This window comes from Glandiceps talaboti, chromosome 3 (genome assembly GCF_964340395.1).
Source record: "Glandiceps talaboti chromosome 3, keGlaTala1.1, whole genome shotgun sequence".
In the NCBI taxonomy this organism is placed as follows: Eukaryota; Metazoa; Hemichordata; class Enteropneusta; family Spengelidae; genus Glandiceps; species Glandiceps talaboti.
The window spans coordinates 31,023,955-31,049,846 of NC_135551.1; the positions used below are offsets into that span (position 1 = coordinate 31,023,955).

Below are 25,892 nucleotides of genomic sequence, written 5' to 3' on the forward strand. Positions count from 1 at the left end.
TCAAAGCCATTTAAGCTCATGGTTTTATGAAAGCTGGTCGTTTAGTCATACTAGCAGATAAAGTATACCTTGGCCTTTTACTCTCTCACAAATGACCTGTAAAGGTACAGCTTAGATGAACTATCCAACAACATCTTGGTAAATGAATTGGTCCAGGAGTTCCACCAACAAGACATGGAATCAGCAAAACAGAAGAAATGCCAAGGGTGTCAAGAAGGAGTGGTCACGATGAAATGTAACTGTGACTTCTCCCTTTGTGATGCATGTGCTCGTACACCAAAGAAATGCCAAGGGTGTCAAGAAGGAGTGGTCACGATGAAATGTAACTGTGACTTCTCCCTTTGTGATGCATGTGCTCATAAACAGAAGAAATGCCAAGGGTGTCAAGAAGGAGTAGTCAAGGTGAGGTGTATCGACTGTGTTGTCTTTCTTTGTGATGCATGCACACAGACACACAAGATTCTACCGATGACACGTACACACTTTATCTTGACCATTGAAGAGTATGAGAGAGCAATGGTTGAGAACCCCACCTCAGTACTATCCCCAATCTACTGTAGCAGTCACCCTGACAAACAGGTCCAATTCTACTGTGATCCATGTGAACAGATCATATGTTTAGAATGCACTGTACTGGATCACCCAAGACCAGAACACCGCTGTATTTACTTGACGGATGCAGCAACCAACTTTACTGAAGAACTAGCAGACATTGTTGGTAAGGTGAAGGAGAAAGGAAAACTAGCTAACAACAGCAAAACTGTAGTGCAGCAGAGAACAGAGTCGCTGAATAGACATTACAAAACTGAACTGATGAAAATAAGTATACACATCCAGAAGATTAAAGATGAGTTCAACAACAGAATAGATGAGAATGAAAGGATGGTGCTGAAAGAGATGACAGGTGAATACAACAGACGTATAACAAACCTGACGACACAACTTAGCGGCTTGGATGGGACAGTGAATGCTATGACCAATACCATAGTGTTTGCTGAACACCTGATGCATTATGGGAGTGCAGCACAGATGATGTCGGCAAGGAAAGGTATGGTAGCCCAGACTCGGCAGTTGATGAGAATGAAGACAGAGACAGGACCAATGGAGGATGACTTCATGAAATTCCATAGTAACGATGACTTCTATCAATCTAAGACAATTGGAACTGTACAACTCATCCCTGAAGTGTTTGAGCTGAATGATGTCCCAAAGTTTAGAAGAATTGGTGAAAAGATACATGCAACATTGACGGACAAACATCATGTAAAGAAAAAACAGACAGGGTCAAGATATAAACCTGAAATCAAAGCTGAGATGAAGACACCTTACAGGGAGACGCAAGATATAACAGTAAGAGACAATAAAGATGGAACATTCTCATTAAAGAGTCTGATGATGATAGAAGGAGATCATCAAGTGTCAGTGTCAGTTTGTAAGAAACCAGTACAGGGGTCACCTGCCAATGTCAAGGTCATTCCACAGAAAGGGGTGGTATGCAAATTTGGAGGGTATGGTTCAGGGAATGGGCAGCTCAGTAGGCCCAGGGGTGTAACCATGACAAAAAGTGGGAGTATGATAGTGGGTGAGGAGTGGAACCATAGGTTACAATTATTCAGTTTACATGGGAAGCATCAACGATTCATTCAGTTCTCTGATTTTAGCAGTCCATTCACACCTAGATATTCTGCTGTATCAGAGGATGGTACCATTTTCACCACAGACACAGGTAATCACCAGATTGTTGTCTGTGACGAGAATGGTAAATTAATCAGATGCTTTGGGACATCTGAGTTGTTTAAGTATCCCTCTGGTATAGCTATTAGTCTATACAATGGTAAAGTGTATGTGGTTGATGAAACATCACATTGTATACGGATATACAGTCAGAATGGTGTATACATCAAGTCATTTGGCAGTAAGGGAAATAAAGCTGGTCAGTTTGTTGACCCTAGAGGTATCACCATTGAAAGTAGTCAGGGTAATGTGTATGTGTCATATTTTGGTAGTCATTCTATCAAGGTATACAGTGCTAATGGTGATTATCTGTATTCCTTTGGTTCCAAGGGAAGTGGTGATGGTCAGCTCAATGGCCCAACAGGTCTAACTACAGACAAACACAATAATGTGTATGTCTGTGATTACTGGAATCGCCGACTACAGAAATTCAACTCACTGGGTAAATTCATCAGTGTGGTTGACTGTGGAAAAGACCCACTGAGTGGTCCTGTCAGTGTTTGTATCACTGATGAGGATACAGTAAGTAGAATAATCATTGTGGAGCTCGGAATTAACTCCATGAGGGTTATTATGCAGTAGATATTACTGTTACAGTAGTATGTACAGATCGGATGGAATGATATTGTCTAGATCAAAACTTAAAGTGACCATATAGATTAGAATTGGGTATTTATTTTTTTATTTACAAAACAATTTTGTCATGGCTTCCTACTTGAAAAATGTATGTAAAATAAGCATAACATAATCCAATTCCTTGTTTGTAAGTCAAACAATTGCAAAAGACTGATAAAATGTGTAAAATGTTTTGTTATTTGTGTACATATATGTAAACAATAACAAACTTTTTAAATTCATTTTTTAGCATTTTGAAATGTATTGAGTTCCAAACACAGACTTTGTCTATGTTATTTTACATTCATTTTTCAAGTAGGAAGCCATGATAAAATTGTTTTATAAATTTAAAAATCCAAAATAAAGAACGAACCCTCATCCATATGGCCACTTTATTTAAAGACTATACGTACTGTATGAATATTCCATTCAGTACAATTTACTACTATGAGGGTATTTACCTTTGTTTGTCGTATCATCATGATTGCTGTTTCCGCAACATTTACACGAGTCGCTAAAGACATGTTGCGGAAACTGCATGAATGCATGTGTACAGTCATTTCATTATGATGCAGTTATATACATATAAGGGTCCAAGTCATGTCAGAGCTGGTGAGCATTTAATACAAGAGGAATTCAGTTGAAGTATTGTAATGAATTTATAGACAGAGTTGATGTATTGCCATAAATGAACCTGTGGCTAGGCACATTAGAAGGGCAGGTTGTTGTGAGGCAGAGTGTGGGGAATGGTGGATAGAGAGAGAGGAGTGACTTCGGTTGTGGTAAAAATCAGAATACTTTATTTCACAGGATAAGTAATATGTTAAAAGCTCAGCGTATAGGAAGTGGGTTGTAACTAATATTGGTACAATGGATGTATGATCGTGTTGATAGATATATACAACATCTGTTTATGTAAGCGATGACATTTAAGAGATTTATGAGAACATTCTTTAAGTTGAAGTGACCTCTGATGTCTCCAACAGAACCTGATATCGTGTGAGTGTGGATGAGTGTGGATATAAAGCAGAATTTCCTGCTTGAAAGATGTACCATTTTCGATAATGTTGCTTGGCTGCCATTTTGTTTGATTGTGTTTTTATTTGCATATGCAATTGCAGCATCTAGTCCAATCAGAAAGGTGCTTCTTGATGATGTTTAACATGAATATCATGACATTTAATGTCCCATATATCAGAAGTGATATTTTGCATTAAACGTCATCAAGAACAAGTGATCTGGGCATATAGGTATATGATACAGCCTCCTATCACACCTGAATCATAAATCCATAGTGATATAACTACAGAATATTTAGTGTTTGTCAACCTTTTATTTTCAAATTAAATTCTGACCATATTTGACCACTTATATTCACAAAAGAAGTTTTCCTAGAATCATAAAAAGTAGAATCAAGGGTTTTATGATTATTCACTAAAATTGTGAGTAATTTACCTAAAATTCAAAAATCATTATTTCTCAATAAATGTTCACAGATACGCTCATTTCTTGTTTTCCTCCAGGAAGAACACATCATTTAGAAACATTTTGGATTTCAAATAGGAAAAGATTTCACACTATTAAGTTTGCATGGTGACCCCTGAAGTTTTTCTAAGCTAAAAAAAAAATAGTTTGGTTCTTGTTACCCAACCCCCACCTAGTTTTTCACTTGTGACCCTAAACTTTTGTTACATATTTGAGAAAAAAATAAATAAAATTGCAAAAATTGTGTGTGAAGTTTTGAAAAAAGTGGATGAGCAAACTGACATCAACTTAAAAAGACAATATAAAACTGAACTTCCAATTTGTAATGGCTGTATATCTGATGAGAAGAAACCAATAACACAAAGATCATATGAAAAACAATAGAGGCTGGGTAACCAAGACTAGCACATATGCAGAACAGCATTCAACCACAGGGACTTGAAATTGGCCATATTTGTTTACAAATTTTTGTTTATTGTTTAATGTTTACTTCTTTTTTTCTTTTACAAATATTTGTGTTTAGTTTACTCTTTTTTTTTCTTTTTTAAAAATATATTTTCCATTCAAGGTGCCATGTAATAAACTAATGATTTGAAAAGCTGGTGTCAGTTGTGTTTTTTTCTAAATCACTTGTAACTGCTCTTTGTTTGTGTAATAAACCACTGTGACTATCTTATGTTTATGAGGAGTTAGTTCTACTGAGCGCCCTCAACCCTTCCTTGTCCCACTCACTTACTCACTCACTCACTCACTCACCCACCCACCCACTCACTCACCATGCTCATGGCCAATGCTGAGTCCCACAGTGATTCAACGTATTTGTTATCATTTGATGATCATGACCGTTGAGGGCTCCTGACTAATTGCTTCAGATTGATGGCGAGCGAGCAGCAAGCAAACATGTAGCGTTACAAAATACAAGTGAACATTTCAGAAAGTTTCCTCTCAACGCTGACAGGTAATATACACCATTGAAATTTAGTAACCATTTGTTGTTGTGGATATTTACAGATATTATGTTTTATCAGTTTGGCTCGATTTGTGTGCTCTTGACTGGTACTTCCGCATTTCGATAACTATTATTATTATGACCGTTTCGTTTCGTGTTATAGCCAACAGTCACGCGGCGCTGTGACAGCCACCGAAAGTAGTAGTTATTTGGTGTTCACGTATTGCATTCAAGATGATGTTAAATCCGGTGATAGGATCGTTTCAGAGGATTGTTCTCTACGAAACTAAGGCGGTAAGTCTATCATCAGAGATACTCGTCGGCCATTATCACTTCATATCATGTATTACATCTATGGTCGCAAGAGCGAATAGCGTAGATATGTTTCTCAGTGCTATATTCAACCCAGTGGCAAGAAAATCGTCATTTTTACCCTTTGCCAGTAATTTGAATGGCAGCGACGTTACTGACAGTAAAATATTTCAAAGATTTTCACACCTTATCACAGATTCCAGAATTATCATAAGATCATAGGAATAAAGTACACAGTGCAGCTGTTGCTTCACTTGCACACACCTGATGAAAATCAACACATCAGTACTGCACACAGCAATGATATTCATCACTGTGCACATCAACAATGAACTTCAGCATTGCGTCCAGAAATGAATTTCAGCATTACATCAGTCCTGATTGAATTTCACTGCTGCACGTGGTGCAGAATTTCTTCTCTGTATATAGTGATGAATTTTGCTGTTGCGAGCAGTGATGAATGTCATCACTGCATGCAGGGCTGACTGTCATTGCTATGTGCAGCATTGAATTTCATTTCTGTGTGCAGTCATACTACAGCACTGCAGGAAGTTGGCTGTGTAACCAAGGTGTGGTTCATTTCACCTAAATGTAATATATGCATGACAGGAGACACAGTTTAATTAATAGTAGTAAGAGTTCAGAACACTTGAGAAGAGAACAAGGAGTGGACAGACCATAAAATAGATCAAGCTAGGGATTTAAGACTCCCTAGCATACACCTGATTTGTATCGCCAGCAATTTGTTGGACACTATTGTCAGTACATATGTCATGACTCAGTGATAAGTTTAGTATTGCTAGCATAATATTAGTTACTGTCTTCTACAAAGAATTGATTAATGATTTTATCCTTTCCATAATTGTTTCCCCATCTCCATACGGTATTTTATAATCTTTTTTGTGTTTGTTTGACAGCGATATTATATTGTTGGATCTAATAACACAGAGACTAGATTTCGAGTTCTAAAAATTGACAGAACTGAACCAAAAGATTTGATTATACACGATGACCGGGTAAGTTGATGTGTTAGTTACTGGTACTGTGTGTGTGTGTGTGTGTGTGTGTGTGTGTGTGTGTCTGTCTGTCTGTCTGTCTGTCTGTCTGTCTGTCTGTCTGTCTGTCTGTCTGTCTGTCTGTCTGTCTGTCTGTCTGTCTGTCTGTCTGTCTGTCTGTCTGTCTGTGTTTGTGTCTGTCTGTCTGTCTGCGTGTGTCCGTGCATGGGTGCGTCTGTCTGTCTCTCTCTCTCTCTCTCTCTCTCTCTCTCTCTCTCTCTCTCTCTCTCTCTCTCTCTCTCTCTCTCTCTCTCTCTCTCTCTCTCTCTCTCTCAAATCCATCAAATTTCAGCAATAAATGATAATTTTTTGCTCAGATATACACTTGTGGGATAGCCATCTGACAATCATTGAGTTAGTTGAGTTATGATTTTTTCTACTCCTGCCATAGAGGGCATTGATTTTTATTTTATTTTGCCAGAATAAACAAATGTATAGGGTTGGTCAGGTCTTGAGAAACATGGCCACCCTTATAAGATACTGTATTATGGTACAGTGTCACCATGGTTACCTTTTTGTTATTTTACTAGATGGAATACAGTCAGAATGAAATACAAGATTTATTGATAATGATAAATGAAGGCAACAAACCTAAACTAGTTCAAAGAGGGCCAAGTGGACTTACTCGCACTGTGTCAGCATTTGGAATTGTGGGTAAGTGTACTGTGTCAGCATTTGGCATTGTGGGTAAGTACACTGTGTCAGCATTTGGAATTGTGGGTAAGTGCATTGCTATCATTTGGAATTGTTGGTAAGTGTACTGTGTCAGCATTTGGAATTGTTGGTAAGTACACTGTCAGCATTTGGAATTGTGGGTAAGTGCAGTGTCAGCATTTGGAATTGTGGGTAAGTACACTATGTCAGCATTTGGAATTGTGGGTAAGTGCAGTGTCAGCATTTGGAATTGTGGGTAAGTACACTGTGTCAGTATTTGGAATTGTGGGTAAGTGCAGTGTCAACGTTTGGAATTGTGGGTAAATGTACTGTACCAACTTTTGAAATTGTGGGTAAGTACACTGTGTCAGTATTTGGAATTGTGGGTAAGTACACTGTGTCAGCATTTGGAAATGTGGGTAAGTACACTGTGTCACCATTTGGAATTGTGGGTAAGTACACTGTGTCACCATTTGGAATTGTTGGTAAGTACACAGTCAAAGTCATTGAAAGAGGACCAATCAGAATGACTTGCATTGTGTCTTGTGGATATAGAATACAAAGTTCCCTTTAGGCTATTGCAGAGATGTAGGTGTTCTAATGACATCCTAACCAACCTTGTTGTCATGGCAACCCAACCTAAATAATTACTGCTGACAATGAACCTCATATTTCAAGTGAAAAAAAATTAATGGCTGCTTTTTTATTTCAATAAAAATTGAATCATATAAGTATAATTAGTGTATGGTGTATTTTTTTCAAACAGTACTTTTCTTTCTATTCTGACAGGATTTGTACGATTCCTTGAAGGTTACTATATTATTCTTATCACTAAAAGAAGAAGGTAAGGAATATTACGATAACTTGCATGTGCAAAGAAAACATTAAGTTATACTGTTACAATTAAACTAATGTTCATGGATGTTGTAGTGAAGTGTGAATTTTTTGAATGACTTAAAGTAGAAAATTACTGGGTCAGATTGGAAGACATCAAGTTGACATGTTTTGTCTTTTACTAGGAATGCTGTGATTGGAGGGCATCAAATTTACATATTTTGTCTTTTAATAGGAATGCTGTGATTGGAGGACATAACATTTACAAAGTAGAAGATACTAGTATGATATATATACCAAATGATACAGTCAGACAAGCACACAGTGACGAATCAAGGTATTGTATTCTAATAGTGTTTTTATACAATTAAGAATATATTTACATTACAGTTAACTATGGAGTAAACATCATCTTCTCATGCATTCTATATTATATCTGGTATGATTTCAGCTCTATGGCTTTGGTCTCCAAAGGGTACAACCCTCAGTGAGGATGGGGGTGGGGTGGGGTGGTGGGGTGGAAATGTGTTCTGATTTTTGGATTGTCTGAAAATATCCACTATTTGTACAATAGCATAGGGTATGTAATACATAGATTGAAGTAAATTCAAGTGTCTAGTACCCATATATTATCAGATATAATCTTTTTATGTTTGTATTGTTAATTGAACCTTGACCTTGAAGGTCAAGGTCATATCAGGTTGACTATAGAGAGTGTTACAGTCATTCATCTTTTGATGATTTCTATTTTGTCAGATATGTGAAAGTATTTCAGAGTGTAGACTTATCCAGTAATTTCTACTTCAGGTAAGTTACAACAACATATAGTTAAACTTTAAACTGCCATAGTTATGTTTAAAAGTTTCAACAACATATAGTTTTACTTGGTTTAAACATAGACCCTCCATCCAGTGAACTGCTACAGTTATTTGTAAATTAATCAATAGAATGAATTTAGTAGTGGTTCAGGAGATAATTGCTGACAATTAGAACATTTTAGCAAACATTCCTATACTCAGACTAGAACCCAAATAAAGCAATTTAAACAAACAATAATTTCATCGTGTAAATGATTACAAAATATAATGAGACATCATTCTTGTCTTCAGTGATTGAATTTACAATGTTTTGATGGGAGACTCTTGACAATTATGTCTCCTTCAAAAAAACAAACACTTTTGTCCATTCCTTGTTTGCAGCTTGGTTGATTTTCATTGTACATGTACATTATATAACCTGTGTAAAGTGATTACCAAAATAGAAGATAAAATCACTGTTTGTCCTTTCTATGAATATCAAAGAAAGCTAACCATTCCTAGAGGCTGAAAAAAAACAACTAATTTCAAAATATATCAGATTTGTATTATTTTGTTTGTGTTTGTATTTATTGTGTAACCTTTTACAATCTTTCAAGGCTGTAATGTGTTCAATAACTTTAAAGAGATGGATTTTTAAGAGTCAACCAAAAGACAGAAATATGCTGTAGACCTTCTGATTGTTATGTGTGTGCTTTGCATAGACCCTCCGCTATGTGAGTGTATGGTGTTTGTAAACAATATTTTGTCACATATTTACAAATATATCACTTAAAATTCATTAATAATGTTTGATTTGAGTCCCATATTTTGTCTGACATTAGTGTATATGTATTATTTGTATTTCAGTTACAGTTATGACCTAACTCATAGTCTCCAGTACAATTTTTGTAAACCACAGAATATAGATAGTGTCCAACAACCTGGTAAGTCTGTGCACTTGTCAACTTATTATTTATGTATACTAGAGAGTCATGGTGTCCCCATTTATCAAGAAAACATCCTTAAAAATATGTACTGGATATTTTGAACTCGTGTAAGATTTGTCCAACCCCCCCCCCCCCCCACCCACTCCCACCCCCCATCCCCACAAACTTGTTGCTTATGTCAATGTTTTAATTTTCATGGTTGTGTGGTTGTCATGACCACTACAACCCTTCAATTTGATTTGAACTTGATTTGAACTCAGTATTTGTGTACTCTCCATATCTCACCCGTATCAAACCATGACTAATGACAGTGTAGTGTTTGTGTTGAAAGTTGTAGTGAAATTCCTTTTTTTTGTCTTTTATATAACAGGAAGTGCTAAATTGGGTATTTATAGTCATCCTAACTACAAGTATGTATGGAATTCACACCTGTTGAAAGGCTTTGAGAATGTGGTACAATCTGATTGGATAACCTATATTATTCATGGTTTTATGGGCCAATCAAGTATCCCTTTTTATTAAAAACCAGCAACATTCATTTTGTTGTTTTTATAGTGTGCTTTCTGATTAAATTAAACCTACACTTTAACACTTTGATGAGATGACCATGTTATGCAAAGTCAAATGAAGTCGGCCATTTTGTCTGTCAGCCAGTGTTCTAAACCAATGTAAATATAACATTGTCATATGCATGCTACTGCAGTCATAGTAAATTCAGTCATTTTATGTGGACAATATCACATTGTTAAATATCACATTGTCATACATTTAACATGTAAGGGCTGACAATATTATAAATTGTTATATGTATAAAGGACGTGTTTTTGTCCAATCTGCATTGACTGACTTTTTGCATGCATTTTCAATCCTGGGTCAGTATCTCAACACTTAACATGTATCATGCCAACATTTTCACCAATACCATCGAAATGTAACTATTTTCAAAAATACAGTGACAGATTACTTTCCTGTATGATACTGTAGTGCAACATTAGGAGATACAAAATCTGTAATACTTTCTAAAACAGCAATTTCATAGGTACTGTATGAGCTGTGTGAGTGTGTGACACAGTGAAAGTCATCCAGCATAATCAGAGTCATCTTAATCCAACTTGTATTTCTATGCAGAGGCACTTTGATGTTACATTAATATCTTGTTATTTTTAAACCATTCACATAAATATTTGTGAACTGTTGGAGTTTTGATTTCAAATTTATAACAACATAGTCCTCAACAATGTTTAGATATTTGTATATATGGGAAATCAGTGTATTTGACTCTGATTGCCAGGAGGTCTACTCAATTTGCTGGAACCAGATTTCTGAAAAGAGGAGCTAATTCAGAGGTAGGAACCTTCTATGCCAACTTTTTTAGAACCTGGTTTCTGGAAACTTTGTTCCAAACACAAACTCCAAAATTGTTATGTGAAATTTTCAGCAAAGATTGAAGCATGCAGTTGAAAATTTTGGATGACAATTTTCAAGTTTGCATTTGGAGCAAATATTTACCTTGCTACAATGGTTTACCAACACATGCATTTTCATTTTGACATTATTTTCTCAAAGCAAAGTAGTTTCCATAGATACATCAGTCTTTAATGATTGTTGTACATTATATCCAGGGCCAGGTTGCCAATGAAGTGGAAACTGAACAAATAGTACATGATGCATCTGTAATGTCTCCCACTAGAGGGCGCTATTCAGCATACACTCAACTCAGAGGATCAGTTCCAGGAATGTGGTCACAGGACATCTCAAACATGGTACCTAAGCCACCAATCACATGTGAGTAAGCATTTAACATTCACAAGTGATACTCAAACCACTAATCACATTTGAGCAATCAGTTAAAATTTACACACATGTGATATTCAAACCACCAATCACATTTGAGTAATCAGTTTTACAGGTGATGTCCAAACCACCAATCACATTTGACATGTAACCTCCAAATTATATGCAAACGAGGGTAAAAATATGATTTTGCTGACATATACTTTATGGTCCTGCACTTTGATTTGACAATGTTAGGTGGAAGAGTTCAATTCAGAAATCACACTAAGTGGTTTGGTCATAATATTTAAATGTGATGTTTATTTTGTTGTATACTGAGTAGAGAAGTAGTCAATGCAACCTGATCCTTTGGATGCAAGTTTTGTTTTAAAATCGGTGATTTTTGGTCAAATAACTGAAATTGTTTATTTTCAGTGGATATAAGTGATCCATATGCAGTAATAGCTGGTAATCATTTCAGTGAAGTCATGGACAGATATGGTGCGCCAATCATTATTATCAATCTAGTGAAGGTAAGAAAAAAATATGTTATTCTGTAAACCACCCCTGGGGATAATATACCCCAAAGTTTTGACCAGTTGACTCCATATATGCACTCCTATGACATGTAATAGTATATTACAAACTTTAGATATAATATAAATAGTAAATGCCAAAGCTGACTTAGTAAATGACACTATGATAACAAATAAGTCTATACATACATCATGTGTGATAAAAAATCTTAATATTGATGAAGGGAAGTGTGTTCAATGCAACTATATCAGATGTCTATTCTCAATTTCGTTCATCTCAATTATGAAGAAAAACAAAAATTTGTATTGCATTGCTATCCCAACTAATTTTATTCACATATATTCCATACAATAGATTCATCACAAAATGAAAAAAGGCAAGAAACTGTAATTATTTAGAAACCACATCAAGACAAGAGATAAAAACTATTTCTTGTCTCAGTAACCACCATATATTGTTTATGTTGTGAATATTTTTTAAAACAAGAACTGACATTATCACTTGTAATTTTTATAATGATGACATTGACACTTCTTTTACTAATCTGTACTGTAAAAGTGATAAATGACTTGTTAATCTTTTTAATCTATTATGATTGACAGAAACGTGAAAAGAGACGTCATGAGAGTATACTAAGTGAAGAATTAGAATCAGCAGTAAAGACACTGAATCAGTTCCTACCACCACACTTTGCTATTTCATATATTGCATGGGATATGGCAAGATTTACTAAAAAGTAAGTTTTTCTAATGTCTGATTTCACCAGATTCATACAATCCTTCCAGTAGGAGTTTGTTCAGAATACTCATAGCCAATAATTTCTCAATTTTACCCATATCTAGTACAGTTTTATCAAATCTGTTGTATTTCAAAAATATCTCTTTGAATGTTTATTTATGCAATATAAATCATTAATGGACAAAGATGATTTTTTAGCTAATGTTGTATAAATATGTTTTGTTGGTTACATAATTTGCATTATCACATTTCTTTTCTTTAGTAAAAATGTGAATGTAATGGCACGTCTTGCTGACATCGCCCTCAGTGTTATCAAGAGAACAGGATTCTTCCATTCTGGTCCAGGGATGAGATGTACATTATTGAGGGGAGACAAGTAAGTATACATAATACTCAAAACATACACATACTCCAGCACTTCATATGTTGTGAGTCCTTATACTTGATATACATGATAATAATATGTTGTTGTACTAAGACCAAGGGTTTTTATTACTTATCAGTAACATTTCACCTGTTCAGGTCTACATGCTTTGTCAAACTGTCTGTTTGCTGGCTTTACCACGAGGCAGTTTGACAAGGTCTGTTGACCTGAAATGGTGAAACATTACTCGTAAGTAATAAGACCCCTTGGTTGTGGTACACCAACATATTATTGCTATGTTTACCAACCTGATAAATGTGTTTAAGGTGATCTACATGATAACCAAAATGTACTCCAAACTTTAAATTTCTTTTGACACATACAAAGCATACAATTAGTTAGGGACAGTACTCAATTGTTTTGTATGCAGTTCATGAAACATCCAGTTCAATGAAAAAATGATTACCCGTATAAACATGATAAATTTCATTTGTGTTAATCTGTTCAGCTATATCTGTTTGTTATTTTTTTACCAGGTGTGCATCAGTTTTGTCTATCAGAAATGAACCAGACATACCGATATGTAAACAGGTAAGCAATGATATCAAACATAGTGTCATGTAATGATGGCATCCTTGGCTTGTGAATAGTGCCCTCTAGTGGTAACAAAGGGTTACACTTGTACTGCTTGTTGCCGATATGAACTTTTGTTGACAACTGTGTGCAGTGAATGAAGATATTCAAATTAACACTTGTAGTTATTTCAACATATGAACATTTGTTTTTTTGTCACATGAAAATCTGAAGTGAATGATAAATTGTCATGTGAACAAAATGAGACCATGCAAACAAGTTCTTTTGACAATTAATGGTCAGAGAGATGTAGTTTTGGCAGACCCAATGATTTTGTTCAATCAGGGTGATTATAACATTGTCTGAACCAATGAATGTCTTTGTACCATCAGGGTGATATAGCATTGTCTGAACCAATGAAATTCTTTATACCATCAGGGTGGTGTAGCTAGGACTAATTGTGTGGACTGTCTGGACAGAACAAACACTGCACAGTTTGCAATCGGGAAATGTGTCTTTGGATATCAGGTAATTATACTGAAGTGTGCAACTGAATGTGTGTGTGGTGCCTTGGACCAGGACAGATGTGGAAAGTATTAACTTTGAGATGCCTTGGACCAGGAAAGGTGTGGAAAGTAATTAACTGAGATGTACAGAGCACATATAGTGTAGTTTGTGTGATTTTATCACAAAACTGAAGTAAAGCCCTAGTAGTTGTACCTTTTATAACACATTGCAATTATTTCAGATTCTATCCAGAGAGGGTGTTATATGCATTCCTTCATGCTTCAATGCACTGGCAATTTTCCCTGTGCAGGCAAAAGAAACAAAAGACTTCTTTGTCTTGCCCTCTCTGTGAGATGTGTGTTTAGTTTACAAAAAACTATGAAGGCATGAACAACCTTTAGAAAATGTCCTATGAATATCACCACAGACTAACTATCATGATATTTTCATACACTTTAATGAAACATATCAATTTTGTTTCTTTTTGTCAATGTACGCATATAGTTGTATGCACTTGGGGTGATTGACAAACCGGATGTTGATTTTGACTCAGATGCAGTCAGGTTAGTATTATTAATACAGTTGTTTCCATACTTGATGTCATTTCAGAATCTTAGCCCAAATGAGCAATGCTAGGAAGGGCCTTGCACAAATGTGTCACATGTTTCTGAGCATATGTACTGTTTTACTTCAGTTTTCAAAATTCATTCTTGCAAACCAGGGGTGATATTTCTTCCGCGACACTGCCAAATATCAAGCACGGCCTCTTAACAATTCATCATGGGCAGTGCTGTAAAAGAGGCTGTGGTTTATGACAACGATCAAAATTGAATGAATGATGGACCTATTTGTCATAGGAGAATCACAATATTAAACTCAGTCATAAATAGACTTAATTGTCTACTTCTATATTTTCAACTTTGCTTTTTGACAGGATACTAGAAGATTTATATGAAGATCATGGAGATACATTGGCATTACAATATGGAGGATCTCAGCTTGTACATAGTATTAGTACATACAGAAAGATATCGCCATGGACGGCTCATTCCAGAGATATTATGCAGACATTGTCAAGATATTATAGCAATGCATTCTCAGGTAAGAATATCACCTTAGACCACTCAGTGTAGAGATATTATGCAAACTTTGTCACAACAATGCTAGTACTTAAGTAGTGATTAACACAATTAGCATTACTGTTGTCTCAATTATGTCATCTCTCTTGAAAATCTAATCTATGTGAGTACATGTACTTTCAGTTCATATCTGAATCTAAAAGTAGATAAGATTTGCTGTACTTACTAATCACCATGATATGATTGTTCTATCAACAGACTCTGAGAAGCAAAGTTGTCTTAATCTATTCCTGGGTGTGTTTGAACCTAGAGAAAACAAGCCACCATTGTGGGATTTGCCAACGGATTATTACCTACATCACTCAGACACTACGTCACTTGTACCTCGGAAAAGACCATGGTAGGAATATGTATAAATTGTTAATTACATTACTTAAAAGCCCAGGTCAGATTAGGGTTAACATATAGGTGTGAAAAAAAATGGTCCAGAGCAAAAAGAATGACAATATCTAATCCTATGGGTGCCACTGGTAAAATAACAGGAATACTAGAACCTGGGAGTGAATCATGGGCCTTTAAACATATAGTAACCATGGTAATTTTGTGTATTAGTATACAAGTGCTAGGATGTTACTTTGTGTGCTGATACAGTTGTAGAGTTTTACCTTGTGGTTTTGCAGAGTTTTACGGTGTTGCTTTACATGTTGACAGATGTGTAGGACTTTGCTGTGTGGTGCCGATACATTTGTAGAGTTTTAACTTGTGTGGTATTGCAGCGTTTCACGGTGTTGCTTTGCATGTCAACAGATGTGTAGGGCTTTGCTGTGTGTGCCGATACAGTTGTAGAGTTTTACCTTGTGTGGTTTTGCTGAGTTTCACGGTGTTGCTTTGCATGTCAACAGATGTGTAGGACTTTGCTGTGTGTGCCGATACAGTTGTAGAGTTTTAACTTGTGGTTTTGCAGCATTTCACGGTATCTTTTAAAAGTATCTTTTAAATTCATAAATGATTGTGATTACAGCTACACAGAATGGTATGATCTACATACATTACAAGCACTGCCATATCCTTATGATGAATCAGCAAAGTCCATAAATGGTGATGGTGTAATAGTTGGTTGCCTAGGTGATGAGAGAGTTGATCCATACATTGATTACTATCGACCCTATCAACTCACTTATTTTGCTGATTTGTATCATTTCAGCATGCCACATTCCATCAAGTAAGTCAGCTTTACCATTTACTATTTATACTGTATTATAATTTATATCTAAAGTTTGTAGTGTACTACTACATGTCATGTGAATGCATATATGGAGTCAACTGGTCAAAACTTTGGGGTATATTATCCCCAGGGGTGGTTTATTGCTTTAAGGTATTAACTGAAGATAACATTCATGTAAATTTGGATTTTAACTCAAATAACTTGAGGTGTGACCAAAAGACATAACAGAAACTAATATGACAAGTTGAACTCTTCTGCATTGACAGTTGAGTGTGCCATTACTGATTAGATTTTGATTTGATTTGTAGAGATTTCATGCCAAAGTTTGCTGTGAATTATAGTCCATTTACTGTCAGAGTACAACCTGGTCGTAGAAAAGAGTCAGGGTGAGTTGTTTTTAAACATATCTAGTAATATGAATGTCTTCTTACATAAGGGGAGCTGTCTGTCTGTCTGTCTGTCTGTCTGTCTGTCTGTCTGTCTGTCTGTCTGTCTGTCTGTCTGTCTGTCTGTCTGTCTGTCTGTCTGTATGTCTGTCTCTGTCTGTCTGTCTGTCTGTGGCTGTCTGAATGTCCATCTGTCTGTCTGTCTGTCTGTCTGTCTGTCTGTCTGTCTGTCTGTGTCTGACTGACTGGGTATTATATCTCAAAAATTACCACTTGCTCTTGCATGTCAAAGGTCACCACATACACAAACTTACATAACTGTCCTACAGGATTTATTAACTGTATTCATACTGGTCTGTAAAGGCAGTATTTCATTGACATCACTGTACAATCAGAAAGTTATGAAGAATGCAGCACAAAATGTGAATTTTGAATACAAAATTATTTCATATTTCAAGAGAAAAATAATTATGATAACTACAAATCCAACTACATAGAGATATCAGCTGTGATGTTTGAAGAAGGGTAATGATCACAAAATACATAAAGTTTATTGTCATGATGATGCATATAAAATACAACTTGAAATTAAGTTTCAATATATGCTCCTAAAAAGGAGACAAAAAAAATGTTTTTGTGTTTTTTAATATAAAGACTGAAAAAAAATGAATAAAAGTTGAATAACCCGACTATAAGAGAGTAGACTAATAAGAGTGAAAGATAAAATCCAAAAGTAATTTATTAAGTGAAGTGTGTAAGGTATGCCTTATCAGCCTCGAACCCTCAAGTATTTACCAACTTTTGTCAAGACCAAGGGTGGGGTAACATTACATACTCCTTCAGTCTACAGAGAATTACAATATTGACTCAATATGACGACACTTGATTGATTAGTTATGATCCTGTGACTAATATAAAATAACAACTGAAGATGGATATAACCTGGGGGCTTTCTAGATAATATAATTATGCCTTTTTTTGTATTTAGAAGTGGGTTTTCTCATTCAAGTTGTTACACCAACTTATCAATTATAATAATGATAGTAAATTCCTATCAGCGCATTACGCAACAGCCCCAATGCACTTTATAAAACTCAAAAAGAGAATAAACATCTATGGAAGGGTTAAACAGTGAAAATGAAAAGAAAGACCTTACAAACATTTTACAAACATTTTAAAACTACCACAATACCGAATAAAATGTATGGCATAAGAATTTGTATAAATTGAAACACACTTCAAATCAAACCATATTGATTACTGTACAATATGACCTAAAGTACAATATGTCCTAAATATTTGTAAACAAATATATCTGACTTGAATGTTTCAACCGATTTAGCTTTCCTATTTTACATTTGGAGAAGTTCCATTTACTTAGGATAACTTTACTTTACTCATTCAAGTTGATACACTAACTTATCAATAACAAGAACAGCTTTACTTTGCTGAGTAAAAACAGTACAAGACACTCCCTGTGATAACGTCTGATATTCAACAAACAAATCATCTTGTAGCTTGTACAATATGGAGTCCTCCTGCCAACGTACAATCAATAAAAAGTGATCATTACCAAATTGAAATGGACATGCATCTTTACCAATGATACGAAATTGTTGATGAAACTGGAAGTTATTGACAACATTATTCCATTTGTATATCATGATGGAGTTTGATTTGGTAACAAATGTCTGTATGAGATACTGTGATGTCTGCATCTTGAAACTTTCCAGAATGCTTGAGAAACCCATAAATGGTAATGTTTGGTAGAGTGTGAAAGATTCTCCATCGTTGTCAAGTTTAAAGATCGATGAGACCTTGTCTTGTTGAGTACTTGCAAAGCCAATGTAGACATGACCATTGATTGTGAAGGCTGTAGTATCATATGCTCCATGTGTTGATATACTTTGGAAATGAATGAAGGTGTTGCCGTTCCATTTATAGACATAACTATCAGTTTCATGTTGGTTACCTTCAGCTGTGGTATGATAGTAGACTGCTAACACTAGGAAGTGTGTTAAACCTTCCACTGTTACAGCTGAAAAGTATTTCCATTTGACATAGTTTATATCATAAGTCATGACCTGGTATTCTTCAAATACTGCACCATTCCATTTATAGATGCTCAGGGTAGTTGTAGAACTGTGATCATATTTACTTGTTGCCAAGAAATGCTGACCTCCTAGGTCAAAGTACTCGGTATCACCATAAGGACTACCATACAGTCCACTTTGGTAAGGAGTGAATAAACCATTAGCATATTTTAAAATGTAGGTATTGTATTGATAAACAAGACATATGTAATGTATGTTATTTATCATGAAATGTTCAGCATCTGTGGTATGAGTAAGAGCTCCATCTAATGAATTTAATTCTTGGTGTTGTTCAAAATACTTTGGAGTTGGTGTCATGACAACCCCATCTTGTTGGTCAGTGGGTGATGAATCTAGAGAAATACCAAAATGAAAATAGTAGAATTAGATAATTTTAATTTAGTCAGTCAATGTTACAATAAAAGACTAGAAACATGACAATTAAATCACGGTATCGAAATTCCCTTGAAATACTGCAATTTTGCTATCATTTTGTCCTCATTTTTCACTAATTTGGTAAATTTCAAGCAGCTGATGTTTTTAAGTATAAGCACTGAAATAGCAGACATGAGTTTTGATTTGACATATTTATTAAATACAAGACGAGTTTTATGTCGGTTGATGGCAATATTAGTGCTTAGTACACTGTCCAATAAACATGTAGTTGACATTACAAAGGCATATATAGTATAAAATTTCAGAAATTTGACAGAAAAAACCTTCTCTCCTTGTGAGGAAGACCACTTTGATGTGGAACTAGTTGAACTTTTGAACTCAATAACTACAGATAGAGCAGACAAGTAAAAAGAAAATGAAATACATTCTTAGTGTGTGGTATCAGTATAACGCCAGTTGTCATATTACATGTATCAAGGTCACTTTTCATGAACAAGTGTTTCTGTTTGGAAAACACTAAATAATATTTACAGTGAGTTTACCAGATATCTGAGCTTGTATGTCTTGCAACATTTCTTCCAAATTGGTAATTTGATTTTGTTGTAGGTCAAGTATTGACATCTTCTCCTGTACAAGTTCATGTAAATTAAATATCATCTCTTCCTGTTGTTGGTTCAAGTCTTGTTGGTCTTCTAGTTGACCTTTGACCTCTGTAAGGTGTAGCACAGTCTGGCTGAGTGGTGGACATTGTTGACCTCTGTGTGATGGTGCTGACAGTACATAGACACATGTATCTTCTCTGTTACACAAATCATTATAGTCAAGGCATTGGGAGTCTTGATGTACAGTTGGTTGACTACTAACAAGTACTAGCCAGATGTTAATGAGAAAGAACACAGCTACTTGCAGTGAAAACTGAAATTTTGCCATCTTACGGATTACAGTGAGATACTCACAGTTGATGCAAAGAAATACGTAGGCCCAACAAGATCAAATTTCTTATCAAATAAACATTAGAACAGGATGTAGCCTGGATGGAATATGGCACAAAGCCAAGACATGGTTTGGACCCCAGCCAAAAAATATCCAAGTTGGTGTAAGTTTTCCATTTTGTGTGCATGGATGTATATTGGCTAGCTGTCAGCCTGCATGTTATCTATTCCATCTATCAGTGTTGTGTATTTTGCCCAACTGACTGTCATTGATTGTCTGTCTGTCTGTCTGTCTGTCTGTCTGTCTGTCTGTCTGTCTGTCTGTCTGTTTGTCTGTCTGTCTGTCTGTCTGTCTGTCTGTTCATCATTTAGTCTGTTGGCATACAGTATGTTTTCACGTCTGATTCTCAGTTTTCTAATTGTAAGCAATAAGTGTATATTTATTTTGATGATGATGATGACTAAAACATCAATCAGGGGTCTGATAACAGAAATGTAGGATTTTTAGCCATACCACAGAACTGTGACTGCATGGTATACTTTTGCATGTAATGAGTACTAAAGATGCTGGAATATTTGATTTCTGATTTCGCATTGCAGTTGCTTTTTTTTTCAAAAGTAAGATTCACCACAACAGTAACTTATTCTATTCTACTCTAATTCAAACTCTATATTAACGTCCCTAATTCTCTCTATATATTGTAGGAAAGGTTTTCAGAAGATAGCAGCAGAGCGTAAGAATACCGCAGGGTCTCCTAGTCCTACATCAGAAAGTAGTAGTAGTAGTGACGATAGCAGTACAGATGATGAAGACAGATCTGTACTTATGACATCACCAATGTCACCAATACAGGGAGGTGATAACATTATATCACTTAAGGTAAGATAGATCTGTACTTATGACATCATCAATGTCACCAATACAGGGAGGTGATAACATTATATCACTTAAGGTAAGATAGATCTGTACTTATGACATCCTCAATGTCACCAATACAGGGAGGTGATAACATTATATCACTCAAGGTAAGACAGATCTATACTTATGACATCATCAAATTCAATGTCACCAATACAGGGAGGTGATAACATTATATCACTTAAGGTAAGATAGATCTGTACTTATGACATCATCAATGTCACCAATACAGGGAGGTGATAACATTATATCACTTAAGGTAAGATAGATCTGTACTTATGACATCCTCAATGTCACCAATACAGGGAGGTGATAACATTATATCACTTAAGGTAAGATAGATCTGTACTTATGACATCATCAATGTTACCAATACAGGGAGGTGATAACATTATATCACTTAAGGTAAGATAGATCTGTACTTATGACATCATCAATGTCACCAATACAGGGAGGTGATAACATTATATCACTTAAGGTAAGGTAGATCTGTACTTATGACATCACCAATGTCACCAATACAGGGAGGTGATAACATTATATCACTTAAGGTAAGATAGATCTGTACTTATGACATCATCAATGTCACCAATACAGGGAGGTGATAACATTATATCACTTAAGGTAAGATAGATCTGTACTTATGACATCCTCAATGTCACCAATACAGGGAGGTGATAACATTATATCACTTAAGGTAAGATAGATCTGTACTTATGACATCATCAATGTTACCAATACAGGGAGGTGATAACATTATATCACTTAAGGTAAGATAGATCTGTACTTATGACATCATCAATGTCACCAATACAGGGAGGTGATAACATTATATCACTTAAGGTAAGATAGATCTGTACTTATGACATCATCAATGTCACCAATACAGGGAGGTGATAACATTATATCACTTAAGGTAAGATAGATCTGTACTTATGACATCCTCAATGTCACCAATACAGGGAGGTGATAACATTATATCACTTAAGGTAAGGTAGATCTGTACTTATGACATCATCAATGTCACCAATACAGGGAGGTGATAACATTATATCACTTAAGGTAAGATAGATCTGTACTTATGACATCATCAATGTTACCAATACAGGGAGGTGATAACATTATATCACTTAAGGTAAGGTAGATCTGTACTTATGACATCATCAATGTCACCAATACAGGGAGGTGATAACATTATATCACTTAAGGTAAGATAGATCTGTACTTATGACATCATCAATGTCACCAATACAGGGAGGTGATAACATTATATCACTTAAGGTAAGATAGATCTGTACTTATGACATCATCAATGTCACCAATACAGGGAGGTGATAACATTATATCACTTAAGGTAAGGTAGATCTGTACTTATGACATCCTCAATGTCACCAATACAGGGAGGTGATAACATTATATCACTTAAGGTAAGATAGATCTGTACTTATGACATCATCAATGTTACCAATACAGGGAGGTGATAACATTATATCACTTAAGGTAAGATAGATCTGTACTTATGACATCATCAATGTCACCAATACAGGGAGGTGATAACATTATATCACTTAAGGTAAGATAGATCTGTACTTATGACATCATCAATGTCACCAATACAGGGAGGTGATAACATTATATCACTTAAGGTAAGATAGATCTGTACTTATGACATCATCAATGTCACCAATACAGGGAGGTGATAACATTATATCACTTAAGGTAAGATAGATCTGTACTTATGACATCATCAATGTCACCAATACAGGGAGGTGATAACATTATATCACTTAAGGTAAAATGCAAATAGCCATTGTGGTTTCATTTACTGCTAGTGTATTAAAGTGACATAAACTGAATTTATAAGTTTTTTACTCATTGGAAAAAATGTATAGTGTTTTTGCCGATGTATGTCTTCTGTGACATTTTTGCATAGTAGACATTTCCTTTACAGTTCTTACACACACTAGTGTGTTATGTCATTGTATCGTTTATAAGTTATAGCTTAATTTCATGTTAGTTCAGTCAATTGCAAGCAATGGTTAAGTATACTTCAGTATTAAGTAGAATATTGAGTAACAAATAATGCCCCTAAAATGTATAAACTTAGCTTGTACCCGTTTCATCTATTATATCTACATTAAGCATACCATGTGTAGGTTAGTGTCACACTGTATATTACAACTAAATATTTATGATCTTTGCATCTATTTAGGATGTCATAGATTTTACTCTTCTTTGTACAGGATATCTTTCCAACCATGAAACAGACGTATGGTATTGAGATTGGAAAACCAGCAAGACATGACTTACAAACCTATCAGAGGTAAGTAGACAAAAATTCTTTGTAACAGGTCAACTTGAAAGTTGTAATAACAATTGTTATTCTTGCCCATTGAAAATTTTCAGGGAGAACAGCTTTAGATATAGTGAATGTCATACCATTGATATAGTGAATGTCATACCATTGATATAGTGAATGTCATACCAGTGATATAGTGAATGTCATACCATTGATATAGTGAATGTCATACCATTGATATAGTGAATGTCATACCATTGATATAGTGAATGTTATAAAATTGATATAGTGAATGTCATACCAGTGATATAGTGAATGTCATACCATTACCATAGTGAATGTCATACCATTGATATAGTGAATGTCATACCAGTGATATAGTGAATGTAATACCATAGATATAATGAATGTCATACCATTGATATAGTGAATGTCATACCATTGATATAGTGAATGTCATACCATTGATATAGTGAATGTCATACCATTGTGTCATACCATTGACATAGTGAATGTCATACTATTGATATAGTGAATGTCATACCATAGATGCAGTGAATGTTATACCATTGATATAGTGAATGTCATACATTTGCAGGTTTGTTGCCTATCAACTGAATGCTACTCATGAAAATTTAGAAGTGTCTTTGGGTCCAGAATTGCCAAGAATCAAGAAAAGCATGAAAAGAACCACAAAACTGTAAGTATGTGTTCCCATAACAATGCAAATGTGACGAGTTCCACACCAATTCTGAAGAATTTAATGGAGAATACACCTTGGAATTAAACTCTTTACATGTAAACGCTTACTGTTACTTTGGTCAAAAAACTTCCAATATATTCTCAGCATCGTCGTAAACAACATTCCCTCTTTTATGGCAACATCCAAGACGCACCTTGTTATTTCGCAGTGTTGCAGAAGAAATAACAGCTCTGGTTTGTGAGAATGATTCTCAGTTAAAATCAGTGAAAAAATCTGGGGTCAAAGTACAAATAAAATAGAGGTGAAACTGATGTCAAAATGTAGTCATTTTAGAATCCAATATGGCCACCAAATATTGTGTATAATTCTATAGGAAAATAGAATCCAATATGGCCACCAAAAATTGTGTTTACTTCTATGGGAGAAGAAAAGATTGGTGATTTCCTTGACAACAAAATAGTGTCAGTGAACCCCAGATTTCTTTTATTATTTCGAAAAGACCAGGAACAAGCTTTATATGTAATATTGCAAAATTTGGAGAGAATTGAAGAACTTTGGTTTTCATGGAAATTTGTCCCCAAGATGTATTCATTCTATCATATAATGGCCTACTAGTGATCCTAAGGAAGTCATCTGTAAATTATGTTGATGATGAATTGATAATTCATTGTAATTTTTAGCAATGATGCAAATATATAAAGCAATATCACAAATCACTCACTTCAATGTACAAATATCCATGAAGGTTATCTTTGAACTATCACAGTCATGCTTTAAGTCAGATTGCCAAAAACCAGTTTTATGCTTGAGACATTATCACATCATTGTTGAGTTGAGTTTTAATGTCGTGTCTCTTCTTTCATTTGATCTTTCAGATTAAGAACCAGTGCATTTTCATTGGATAGTTCATATCATGTGACTCCACCAACTGTGAGCAGGAAGTCCAAGGCAATCTATGAAGCCTTTGTACATAAAGGTCACACTGTACCCACATCATGTGATCAGAAAGACTATAACAGGTACAAGGACTATGTAGCCATGTATGCAAAGTGAACTATACATGTATAACAATACATGGCCTATGCATGGAATAATGCAGACCTAAATTAGTCTTGCAGTAAGACCCAGATCTGAAGGCTTCTGAATAAACATCAAGGGTGACAGTAACTCTTGTATGCAGCACCATTAACGCCATTGATGTATACCTTTGGTGCAATGTAACCTGTTACCTGATATCAAAAGAAAGCCTGATGGTCTAGCAGCTAGACTAGGCCTACATGTATATACCAGGACTTGGAGAATGAATGTTCATGGTCTTGTAGGAAGTCTCAGATCTATGCTTAGAGGGTTGATGAACAAACGCTGAGGATGACAGTAATTCTGGTGGCAAGGGCAAACCCTCAAAAGTGCCTTTGGTGCTCTATAACATGTGGTTGCTCTTAAAAGTTTACAGAATTACCCAAGGGGCTAAAAGCTAGACTAGGTTTATAGTTACAAATTTCTACCTACAAAGTCAAAACGTATTGTGTATTAAAGCTGTAATTACAGTGTAGGCCATATATCACATGAATCCATGATGTACCATTTATATCTATAACAGCTTATTTATATCATACATCATACATGTATCTACAGAATGTGTCAAACTATAGAAGTTGTCTTTATAGTTGTCTTAGTATTTATAACTTGTCTATACATGGTAATATTGTAAACAATGCTTACACAGTACTAGGATTTCACTTGTACTACCCATGATAAAACACCGATGAGTTTGCCTGCTTGTGGTCAGCATGAATAAAACAAGTTTCAAGCAAAGACACACAATGTACTTAGTGTAAGTATCTTATCAAAGCCTAAACACCACATGAGCCCCGGATCCAATAACTCTGTTTACTGTTAAAAAACTACACATTATAATGATGGAGTCTGACTGTTACTGTTACCTCATCACTTCTACAGATATAAACAAATGAATAAAAGTCATGT

At 35.2% G+C, this 25,892-nt stretch overlaps 2 protein-coding genes across 3 annotated transcripts; both read left to right on the forward strand.

Annotated features, from left to right (window-relative positions):
• Positions 1-174: 174 nt before the first annotated feature.
• Positions 175-2,381, forward strand: LOC144433380 (E3 ubiquitin-protein ligase TRIM71-like). Its single transcript, XM_078121683.1, has one exon. The coding sequence runs from the start codon at positions 175-177 to the stop codon at positions 2,314-2,316; it is 2,142 nt and encodes a 713-aa protein (XP_077977809.1). The 3' UTR covers positions 2,317-2,381.
• On the forward strand, positions 1,285-25,536 carry LOC144453983 (polyphosphoinositide phosphatase-like). 2 transcript variants are annotated; one of them, XM_078145364.1, is made up of 25 exons: positions 1,285-1,350; positions 4,947-5,077; positions 6,013-6,111; positions 6,681-6,804; positions 7,594-7,648; positions 7,874-7,975; positions 8,395-8,445; positions 9,303-9,379; positions 9,753-9,887; positions 10,628-10,728; positions 11,005-11,167; positions 11,591-11,688; positions 12,295-12,428; positions 12,693-12,806; positions 13,331-13,385; positions 13,806-13,895; positions 14,379-14,437; positions 14,809-14,975; positions 15,212-15,353; positions 15,975-16,175; positions 16,487-16,564; positions 20,691-20,865; positions 23,148-23,227; positions 23,802-23,903; positions 24,782-25,536. In XM_078145364.1, the coding sequence occupies exons 2-25, from the start codon at positions 5,018-5,020 to the stop codon at positions 24,957-24,959; spliced, it is 2,640 nt and encodes an 879-aa protein (XP_078001490.1). In that variant the 5' UTR covers positions 1,285-1,350; positions 4,947-5,017; the 3' UTR covers positions 24,960-25,536. The 2 variants fall into 2 exon arrangements, with proteins under 2 accessions (XP_078001490.1, XP_078001489.1); XM_078145363.1 differs by lacking the exon at positions 1,285-1,350 and adding an exon at positions 4,746-4,792.
• The last annotated feature ends 356 nt before the right edge of the window (positions 25,537-25,892 follow it).